The sequence below is a fragment of the Poecilia reticulata genome, linkage group LG4 (assembly GCF_000633615.1).
Source record: "Poecilia reticulata strain Guanapo linkage group LG4, Guppy_female_1.0+MT, whole genome shotgun sequence".
NCBI classification, from domain to species: Eukaryota; Metazoa; Chordata; class Actinopteri; order Cyprinodontiformes; family Poeciliidae; genus Poecilia; species Poecilia reticulata.
Window position 1 is genome coordinate 6,519,440 of NC_024334.1, and position 11,714 is coordinate 6,531,153.

Below are 11,714 nucleotides of genomic sequence, written 5' to 3' on the forward strand. Positions count from 1 at the left end.
AAGGATGCAGACCCTAAATTTGGACACAGATGTTTTTTGTTCGACTCCCTCTAGTGGCCTGGAGCACTTCCGTTTTCAGCACTTTTTGTTAGCATCTTTTCTTTTGTTTGCTGCATTTCATTTGTTTGCGTCTCTCTTTTTTGTTTGCTGCAWTTCATTTATGGTTGTATTCTTTTTTGTTTGCGTCTATTTTTAAGTTTGCTGCATTTCATTTTTTTTGTTTGCATGTTTTCTCTGTTGCTRTGCATTTGCACCTGTCGGCCACCGTATGGATGAGCTTGTGAATGAGTTACACCAATAAAATGGCCTCTATTTCACAAAAATACCTTTTATTTAGCTATAAGTAAAGATAAACCAATGCATCATTTGCTGAAACCTTTTGTGTCAGCAAATAATTTGTGATGCCTTAACAGTGTGTGAAAACGCAATCAGATTTTTAAAATATAATAAAATATGAGCTGGACTCCTCTCATCTATTTTCCATCGTGGCAGATAGTCACAGCAGCATACTTGYTGGGTTTGTGATTACAGCAGCAAATTATTATGTCACCTCAGTACCATAAAGCAGATTCATTAAACTAAAGAACACTGTCTCTTGACTAAATCAGAGGCAGCCTCTTTAACTTGTTGCACGCTGGGCAARTAGCAGCAGGGAAGAGCCTGCTGCTACAGTGTTAAAAAGTAATTTTAGCCAGGAATTAATGAGGATATGTTAAAAGTGTAAAGTTAAGTTTGTACATAAATAAATWAATTATTTAAGGCCATCCATGCATTACAGCACAATAAGAGTTAAATATATATCTGTCTATCTGCCACAAAGAATAGATATTTTTTATTTACACTTTAAAAAATCAAAGATGAAGTGTCTGTTGTGTTTTGAATTATTAGACAATTTTGAGATTTGCTACATAYACATTCATCTCTACTGCTATACTTTGATATTTTGAGTTACACTATATATCCATCTTGCTGGTAAAAATCCTCGCAGACTTTTTCTTTTAGGTGTTTCTGTTTTTGTAAATGTCTCTCTTGCACGACCCAATAKCTCTGGGTTGGGCGAGGTGTAAGCATCAGTTTTGTAGTGGACCATTTGAAAAGCCCACAACAACAATCATAACATTTCCATAAAACCCGAGTAGATCCAATGAAGAGAAAGATCAGGCATGCTAAATAAGATTAGCCAGCCAAATAAAATGGACAGGTTATGCTGGTTGCTTGTGCAGGATGATTTACTTGGAAGCCAGATAAAAACAATTTGCATGTTAGAAAACAAGTTTAGACAATTACATTTTTGTAATATGATTTTTTATGTTCCTAAAATAATACTAAATAGATGCCTAAACCGAGCAGTAACCAGAAGTAAATCTTCTGTAGCTTTGGTTCTGTGCAACTCACTACATCGTCATTTTTCTAAAATGTGTTTTTCTACACGCAAGCAATTTTCTGTATCCATCAAAACATAAAAATATACAAATCTTTTGGTTCTAAATGTCTTTTCAACATTTATTTATTAAACTTATTAGTTTAACTAATTAGTTATTAGTTGTAATAGAAATGTTTTACTGAAAAAAAAGTGGTTTGATTTTATATTTTTAGTGTTATAGGTTTTATTAGAACCTTCACATAACATGACACAAAAGAAAAGCAAGATTAGGAACAACAAGCAGTGTGATCTGCTACCGCCAGCTTCCCTCCCAGCTTCAAATGGCAGACAGACAAATTTAGCAACAAGCTGGAAAACAGTTAGTGAGGCATTTAGGGGCCATATGGGTCTGTTTTTCAGAGAGGAGACCTCAGTGAAAGATAAAATGAGCATTCATTGACAGAATAAATTAAAAATAACAAAATAATCCCAGTTCGATTTGACACTACTTTAAAATAATTTACAATAAACTGAATTTCAAAAATACAATGAAATCAAAGAAAAACCACAGAGGTTATGTAAACGTCATTATTTCATCAGTAAAATTAGTGTTTTGCAGAAATAACTTATACTTTCTTTATTTTTTACATTCAAAAGTACCTTTCCTTTCTGGCAGAATTTGGTGAATCTCATTTTTCTAGAGTATTTTAGAGTATTATTTTGAAGTCAGAAAAAGCGATAATGGAAAGACTTTGTCCACCATATTCTGAATCTTCTCCCAAGCCTTCAACAGCAAGTCTCCTACATGACCCATCTCCACATCCTGTTCATCCTTCCCTTCAACCCCTCTCTTGAATAAAACTTTAAACCCTATCATTGTGGTAAGGCCCTTGCTAATGAACACTTTTTGCATAGTTCCACATTACTATATCTACTACTACAATCAATAATTATCCATCTTTTTGATGAAAGGTAGAGTACATTCTGGGCAGTTCAACAGTCCCTCACTAGGACAAAGACACATGGGACACATGCAAAAACAGACCAAAGGGAAATTCTTAGTACTTAATCTGACATGTATGGTTTTTTATTGTGGAAGAAAGCTGGATAACACAAACATGCACGGGGAGAGTAAACAATTGTACAGACAAGCAACCAAAAATATTATACAAATTTTAGAGAATCAGTATCCTACGCTATAATGTTTTTTCTTTCCAAGATCCAAAATATTTGTCAGGATTTTATTTTGAAGGAACTTACCGGATGTAGTTGTTTTTTATGAGTCACATGGTGCACTCTGCGGAAAGTACTGTATTGAAAGTTGCTCTCTGTGATTTTATACGGCTAAAGGTAGGTTACTTAATAAGGGTAGCATATCTGCTAATATTGCTGGTCATAGGTCCCGTGTTTCTCGGCTTATTGCTTGAATGTAATGACATTACGATCTGAAGTACGTGAGTGTTTTTGCTCGAAGTTCAAAGTTTACAGCGTGTTCAGGAGCAGTGATTCGTCCTTAAGTGAAAACAGCTGCGTTCATAAGAAGTTTATGACATAAACGTAAACATACGGCGGCTATTGCATTGAATCTTTAATTGAAGTACAGTTATGTAGTCTGACTTCTTAAGCAACAACAAAACAGTTTGTAACTTTGGTGTTTAGAGGCTCAATGTAGATTTAGTATAATACGTGCATTTAATGCCTCCTCTGCTTATAGGTTTTTTTTATTTGTCAGAAATGTCAATGAAGAACGCCCAGCCCAACTTCAGCCCCTCTCAGGTGTCTGAGATCACGAAGAGGCTCTACAACCTGACCGCTTCAGAAATACGCCCTCTGCCCAGCTATGATGACCAAAACCTCTATGTGGCTCCCACTGAGGGTGGCGAGTACGTCCTGAAAATCATGAACACGGAGGACAGTAAGAACCCCAGCATCATTGAGTTGCAGACCCATGCCATGTCCTTTCTCTACCAGAATGGACTTCCTGCTCAAACAGCCGTGCCTACCACCTCCGGACAACTCATGAGCCTGGAAGAAATAGGTATGAGTCAAGAATTGGTTCAAATATGTGGAGTGTGGCTGAAAGAAACAGACCTGTCTTCCAATTGCTTTGAAACAAAAGCTTATATTACGACTGAAGGCGAGTTAAGTCTAAGCATTCATCGGGTTTGTGTATGTCTTCTCTTGGAGATGGATTCATGCTGGTTTAGTTTTCGCTGTAGTTCTTTCATAGAAACATTGATTCATGTCATGCTGGTTTTGAAATTGCCATTGTGATCTCAGTGGTGCAAACTCATTTTGAAAGGGGATTTGAGTGGATAAGAGTTTTAGTACTGAGCTACATCTTTAGGAATTGCACTACAGATTGCTTTGAGTATGAAACAATCGGTAGTGTCGATGACTAAATCCCAATGAAACACATGAATGTTTTGTCGCTGCAATGGGTGTGAATACCTTTTGCGAGGCACTGTAACTACTACAGTTTGCTTTATTAAATTATTCAATTTCTAAAATATTGTATGTTGTAATGAGTTTATTTTCCAGTCACATGTAAAATAGAATAACACTTAATATTATCTGCTGTGGTGAGAGACCTTGATCCCCAATTTAAGCCGTGCCAGACCCCCTGCGTTGGTTGGAATTACATGTTCCTATTTTGACATGCAGAAACGACAATGTCTGTAGTTTCTCTCTATCCCTTTCTCTCTCTCTCTCTCTCTCTCTCAGGGTCACAAGTTCACAGCCTCATAAATATTAATATCCAAGTACAGCTGTAATGAGGAACACGTCCTTGTGAAAGATCACAGCACATTAGTTCTTTATTTATGTGGTTGAAGATTGAGGAAAATAATCGCAAGGCTACTTCTGTCTTTTTCTGTGATAGATTGTGGGTATGGCTGTCAGAAGTACTTGGTCCGGCTGCTGACTTATTTACCTGGAGTGACTATTTCTAAGGTTCCTTTTACTCCAAAGTTATTATATGAGACTGGCAGGATGGCTGCCAGAGTGGATGAAGTCCTTCAAAAGGTAAGATGGATACACTCCAGTGAAACCGTACCATTTTACTTTAAAGCAAAAATGCTAATGAAAATGTTTGAAGTTGTTAAATTGCTTTAAGCACATCTTGCATTGCTAAGCTTTCAAAACTAAAACAAGCTCACTACGAACATGCTCATTTTTATTTAGCTGCTTTCGTTTTCATTTTAGATGGTGCACCCTCATCTCAGCATTCTGGAGAGGGAGAACTTTATCTGGAGCMTGTCAAACATTTGTCTCCTGGAAGAATACATGAGTGTCCTAGACGGAGATCCACTTCAGGAAGTTGTGAAATCTGTCATTGATCGGTACAAAAACTCTGTGATCCCCAGACGATCCAATTTTCGCAAATGTGAGTACATTTATTTGCTTGATTGGATAAAATTTAATTCCTTTCGAAGATTTAATGCAGGCAAAGATGAGCTAGAGGTTTTAGTAAAGCCGTTTCCTTTTTGTTGCAAGGTATTAATCATGGCGACTTTAATGACCTCAACATTCTCGTGCAACACTGTGACGATCATGGCTACAAGATTTCTGGGATCCTTGACTTTGGGGACATGAACAGTGGCTACTACATTAATGAACTCGCCATCACCATAATGTACATGATGATTGAGCATCCTGATCCCATCAAGGTGGGTGGGCCTGTTCTCGCAGGCTGGGAAAGTGTCTTCCCCCTCAACAAGGACGAGAAAGACTGCCTCTATGTGCTGGTGCTCTCCCGCTTCTGCCAGTCGCTGGTTATGGCGCGGTATTCCGTGATGCTGCACCCAGAAAACGAAGAGTACCTCATGACGACTTCCAGAAAGGGAGTWAAAATCCTCCAAAAGGTCTGGGAATTAGGAAAAGAACAAGTGGAGAAGGTTTGGTTTGACCATGCTGCTCAACTCGGCGTTTGAATAGAAAAGGATATTGCCGTATTTTCCGGACTATAAGCTGCATATGCAAAGTTTTTTGAAAAAAAAAAAAAAAAAACTGGAAACGTACACATATAAGCCGCACCGGGCTATAAGCCGCTGGTATCTCTGCCGCGCTCAGTTTGTCAGAAGGACACAGCAGAGGGTTGCGTCCTTAATAAATCTGCTGAATTTATTAAGGACACAGCCCTTCGTTTCCARTGTTTATTCATTCGATTCATCCAATGGATTCATTCACGCCGAGCTTACATGCAGCGGCTTCATTTCCCTCCTGTACCACCAGATCGATAGCCCTCAGCTTAAAAGCTGCATCATATGAACTTCTTCGTGTGGTTTCCATGATGAGGTATGAGTTTGAAGAAATTTCTCCGTCGTGCAGCATGTGGTCGTTCTAAATGAAAAKKAGCGCTTCTTTGATTTCCAATTTTGACTTCCAATGATTCTCTTTCTGCTAAAGAGCTGCCTGGTGGTTGGAGTAAAATCCACAGAAAAGATGCACCGGGCTATAAGCCACATGGTTCAAAGCGTGGGGAAAAAGTAGCGGCTTATAGTCCGAAAAATACRGTAATTTTCTATTCAAACACTTTCATTCATTAACTTCAGTGAAGTCATTTTCTTAACTTCAGTTAAGAAAAGGAAGAAATACTGTAGAAAATTATAACYATTAACCATGGTGTCATTCTTTGGCTCAGAATGGTTATAAATTAGAAAATCATTGTAGAGTTAGACTTATTTGTGGTAGATTTATACACAGTGTTAATTCATGTGATTATGGCATACAGACRATGAAAACCCAAAATAGAATATTATGTAAAAACAAAGTAAATAGTTTTCAATAGATATTCCTAAGATRTATTTTCACATTGTGTACAATTTATTMTCTTACTTGGTCTGGGCCTCTCTGGAGTGAATTACTGGATCAGTGCAGCATGGCATGGAAGTGATCAGTTTTACTCGGGTGCTAAGAAAGCCCAGATTGTTCAAATAACTGTGTGAATCATGTCTGGATTCCTGGTTCTGGTCTACCTCATCTTATTGACCTTATCCTATGGATCATTTTTTGGTGTTTAGACTAGGCTTGTTGCTGGCCCATCAAGCAGTGATACCATTGATTATACAGTAGGTTTTGGTACCTTTGGCAGTCTGGGCAGGTGCCTTCTTCTGCTGGAAAATATATTCAGCATCTCCATAAAGCTTTGAAGGAAGCACAAAGTGCTCTATTATTTCCTGGTATGTCTGTGCTCATTTTGGACTTGATGATGAGCAGCAGGTCAGACTCGGCGGATGAAATGGTTGCCCAAAGCAACACTTACTGTGGAAACATCACACTACAGCCTTTCTATTGACYTTTGGATCATATTATTATATTATGGATTGTTGAAACAAATCAGGGCCTGTGCTTTGAATCTGAGTTTCACTTTTTAAATAGTTACTCAATTTAATTTTGAATKATATTTTAACTATTGAGATACACCTGAAACCTTATCCTAATATATGATAAGAGAATATTTCACCAGTTTCTGGATTAACCGAGTMCTGAGGAATTGCTCTAAATAACAGGAGACCACTTGTGAACAATGCCTTTTTAGTATTCAATGCTTTACTTTACTATTTATTATATAGTAAAGTAAAGCATTGCATTTGATTTCCAAGTAAATATTTTATGTCAACATGATTTTGTAAAAGAAAATTCACTAAGAAGGAAATAATTTCTCTTCCATAAAACACTGCTCCACATTTAAAACATTCATTTGGGGATATTTAAGCTGCCTTGTTTGAAAACCCAGTAAACATGTGTTGAATGTGAGGAGAAGTGATTTGCTTTTGCACATTTCTTTTAAAAAGCAACAAATACTGGAATCAGGTGGGAGTTAAAGAGGAAGTCCTTAAAAGTTTACACTTTATGTAGGAGATCCTTCATGTTCATGATCCAGAATAAAATGATCACGTGGAGTTAACTATTCTGACTTGTACATGTATGTTGAACCTCTTTTGGTTGCTGGTAAATGATACATTTTTTGTACTATTAATTTTAGCCTCAAACATGCCTTATATGACTGATTGTATAACAAAGTACATGTTAATCTGGCAATAAAACAACTTGTGAATTATTTTTGCTGTCGTTTAGCAACATATTTGTCTCTCTTGCACAATATACATGTTTTCCTGATCAACTTAATTATCATTTGAATAGATTAGAGGTGAAGTGTTCAGAAATGATTAAGAATGTAGAATAATACCACAGATCAGCAGTCTGGATAAAATATGATGTAATACTGCCCTCGTGTGGTGACTTTTACAATGTCACTGTAATACAACTTTAAATGAGGAATAAGAACAGCATAGCAATATTGAAAATCATGAAAAAGTTTAATTTCATTTCAGAAAGCAAAGTCCTGTGTCTCTGTTGTCCTTTGACGTACCAGTAGCCTGTCCAGCATCCAAAGTCCGCCTGTCCCTCAGTGACTCTGCAAGGATAAGCAGGTACAGATGATGGATAAGTGTCCAAAACTGGATTGAACTGAGCTGCCTTAATACCTTTTCCAAATAATTTTGAACAAAACTGCTTTTTGACAAAACTAGCTTCTCAATACTAATAGTGCTCAAGTCAAGCAAGATGAAAATGGAATAACAATCTTTTTTTTGTTTTTTAGAAACATATTTCCAAATCAAAAATKTTTCATTATCACTCCAGCCTTTAAGTCCTAAAAAGTGCAAGTTGAAAACATATTCTTAACATTGCATTGAACTACAAAAAAGTGACAGAACAGTCACCTGTTCTTTGTTTAAATGCTAGTCATTTAGTCATTGTGATAAGTACTAAGAGAAAACATACTTTTCATTGTTTCTCCAGTGTTTCTTTTGGGTATAACTGTAATGTTAAGAAGACTACAGACTGTCGCAGCACAGACTCCTTTTGGAAGAAACTTCACTGATTGCTGACAACCATGCATAAAGGAAAAGCAATAGCTCTATCTGCAGCGTGTCAAATCTTACAGTATTCAGCTTTCAGCGTAGGTATGCAGACCTGTCAGTGTTACTCAGCGCTGAGGTCCTAATCAACTCAGCTGTTTATAATGACACAGATGGTAAAGTTTAGGTTATTAGGTTAAACTCGTTAACTTCACAGCCAACATTATGCTTGGGCTTACATATGGTTGAATTTATAGATTAATGTGGCTGCAGTTAGAGTAATCAGCGGTGCCGGCTGCCAGTGCTGTGGATAGAAAGCGCTTGAGGGGATTAAGAAATAAGTTTCAGCTTTCATACATCTGCAATGAGAATGAGGACAGGAGTGTTTTATGATGGAAACAACACCGCTGCCTCTCTCAGGCTCACCTTTTGGCCTACATTAAACATTACATTACTTAGTGAAGTCATGTTGTACACTTGTAATTCCTAGTGTAAAACCGTAGTATGATTGTTTTTGTTTGTGTAACCTCATCTGAAGGTAGACACAGTGGTAATGGAAATACTAATGCAGAATCTGCAGTCTGAAAATTGAAAGTTGGGATGTTTAAGTTGATGGAATGATGTACTCTACATAAATGAACATTTTGTTTCTGTTTCATCCTGTGAAGAGAACACTTCTTTAATTTTAGATTTTCTTTGGTGTTGTTATTATAGAGCCCGGAGACGCAAATAAGTCTAAATACAATTTTTCGATCTACCCTTTGATATGGCGCACTTTGAAGACTGATGAATCCCCTGCTTTCTTAGATATTTTGCATGGTGTTTTGAAGGCTTCTGGAATCAGTTTAGCTGAGGTTTTTGTGGTCAATATATKTTTTCAATGTCTCAATGCAATGTAAGAATTTCCACAAATAAAGAAATTGAATTAGGGAACCTTTATCAGAAAAATAGGCTATAAAAACTCCATCAGACTGCAACTAAGAGAAAAGTGTATTGAAAAATTAAATTCATGCCAGTTCTTTACTTTAGGTTTGAATCTAAGTTTTTAAAGTAAAGAGGAGGTGCTCAAAAACTTACTGAAAACTTAAATGCATGTGTGATATTTGGAAAATAATTGCAAAAAAACAGCGTAGTTTCACTCAAAATGGAGAAATCAGCCTTGCGTACAATGCATGACAACTATTTGTAGCAACCGCAACTCAGAAAACTGTCTGAGTCCAGTTTCTTGCTTGAATGGAAGCTTGGTACTGAATCTATTCCTCGGAAACAACTTTCTCATATAAACCAGACAGACCCCTCTGGAGGACCAGCCTAACAACAGCCACTGTTAAAATGCGCGTCTCTCCAGCAGCGCAGAGGAAGAAGGCAATGGTGAGATTTTTACCCACAMCATTTCGTCATATTTCAAATAAACAGTCCACTAAAATTTGCATGTTTAAACTGTTTAAACACACGTAATTATTCTGCTGAATAAACGCAGTTTCACTTTCAMGCATTCAATAATGAACCTTGTGATGAATTCCGAGCTAAGTGGAGGTTAAAAGAAAATGAGACGGTTACTTTTGTGATACCTAATTCTACTATAGATGGCTTTTAAATAAAATAACAGCTTAAAAGTAAGACGAGATATTCACTGTTTTTGACAATCTAGCTTGCAGTTTTGACAAAGATGCTATATTTTGTTTTGTATAAATAATGCAGTGACGCTGACAGCTAACGTAGGCAGAAGAGCAAGGTGTCTGGAGTTGAAAGATTGAAATTAAAGTTTCATTATATTTCTGACAGTATTCCTTTTTTTTTAATAAGATGCACTGCCACACATATTTCAGTCTGCACTCTGACTGAAATATGTGGATAGGTTCAGGTTTTTGTAACTCACCATCTCCCCCTTAACAAATGACAAGCAGAGCTGCTGCTCAGTGTGTCTGTGCAGGAAGCCACTCAGTCTTCTTTACAAGCTTACAGCAAAGGTTATGGAAGCCGTGGTGYCCAGACGTATCGGCTGCTTCCTCAGTATCACCAGTCTGGAATTTGTTAATGTAGTACAAAACTGATTTGCCTTGACCTTCTACAACAATGCGGCTTTAACAATAAACACACTCCTATTAAAAACAGAAGAACTAGAATCAGACACCCACATCTTACCTTGAAATTATGATGAACTAAGAAATTTCTGTACAGTAAAAGCAAACTTAATAAAACCAGACCTAAAAGCACAAAAAAGAAATACAGCATTKGTATTGTAAAAAGAAAAAGCAATGGTTTGTCGTTTTCAAAGCACAGAAACAGATTTGTATGGCGACAGCTGAACTCAGGAAAAGTCACACAGCTACACACACGTTGCTAAAAATAACTAGAATATAGTGACGTAAGATGAATTTCGGGGCTATTCAACATCTTTCCAAATATTCACACCAGATAAAGATAGACGGAAGACAAGAGTTATTATAAATCATTTAAACTCTAGATGGAGCCATCATCCTCCTCATCCTATATGCTGAACAGAAAGCGTCTCCACAGTAAATCAGCTTTTCAAACTTACATTTAAGAGGTTTTTAAACTCAGAATTTATCCAAAGCTGGAGATCTTACACAAACTCTCAAATGTTTGTCATTTATGCAAGTTGACATTAAGTACATCTTAAAAATGGGAGAACACACCACTGAAACTAGACATTTAAATACGCCATTCAAAAAGACATACGTTTTTCCTTACTGTGCATTGAAATCAGACTAAACTTTGAATGTTTTATATCAATTAAGATTACCCATTTATTTCTAATTGCCAAAATCAACAATAATGTGAATGTTGAGCCATCCTTCTGCTCTATCACCCAGAGATGAATATGTACTGGTACAAAATGTGCAAGTCAGTCCCAGTACCAAAACAAAAACTTTTATAGATGTTGGCTGACACTTATAAAAAAGGCCACTCAGGAGAAGAAGAAGCTTTAACCCAAAAGAAATATGAAAATCTTCTTACAGCTTGCAAATTTATTCTGGGACGAAAACCTTATGCGAGACAAAAAWAGAAGTAGATTATGTTTGTACCACAAAAACCTGAGCCAGAGCCTGACTGACCCACACTCCTCTTGTGTACCTTCAACCTCCCACCTCAAAGGCACCATCTGCCCTCTACCCCTGCTGCAGCAGCTGACGATATGGATCTCCACTCATGCAGGAAAAGTCACGGTATGAGTCAACTAAAGTCTGCCGGGGTTCATGTTTGTTTGCCGTCTGTTTCACTGCAGTTCATCAGCATTCAAGCACAGTCAGTTCCAAAAGAGGCATACAAATGACCCGTGCTGTTTTATCTGCCTTTTGTCTTCGACTAAAACTCTTCATTGATGTTCCACATCTTCGCCACAGCAGAAGCGAAACTGACGTGACTCCATAATTCAACCCAACTTATCAGTGTTGGTAATCCTGCTGGCATTTCAAACCATGCTCTCCAGGTCGAAGCAGTGCCTTTTTCAACATACAGCAAAT

The 11,714-nt window shown here is 37.2% G+C and overlaps 1 protein-coding gene across 5 annotated transcripts; it reads left to right on the forward strand.

Annotated features, from left to right (window-relative positions):
• Positions 1 to 2,651: 2,651 nt before the first annotated feature.
• On the forward strand, positions 2,652 to 7,426 carry hykk.2 (hydroxylysine kinase, tandem duplicate 2). Of its 5 annotated transcripts, none has more exons than XM_008406825.2 (5): positions 2,652 to 2,713; positions 3,096 to 3,401; positions 4,245 to 4,387; positions 4,568 to 4,748; positions 4,859 to 7,426. In XM_008406825.2, the coding sequence occupies exons 2-5, from the start codon at positions 3,098 to 3,100 to the stop codon at positions 5,293 to 5,295; spliced, it is 1,065 nt and encodes a 354-aa protein (XP_008405047.1). In that variant the 5' UTR covers positions 2,652 to 2,713; positions 3,096 to 3,097; the 3' UTR covers positions 5,296 to 7,426. The 5 variants fall into 5 exon arrangements, with proteins under 5 accessions (XP_008405047.1, XP_008405046.1, XP_008405045.1 ...); XM_008406824.1 differs by having other exon boundaries at positions 2,656 to 2,713; positions 3,078 to 3,401; XM_008406823.2 differs by lacking the exon at positions 2,652 to 2,713 and adding an exon at positions 2,722 to 2,920 and having other exon boundaries at positions 3,078 to 3,401.
• Positions 7,427 to 11,714: the final 4,288 nt, after the last annotated feature.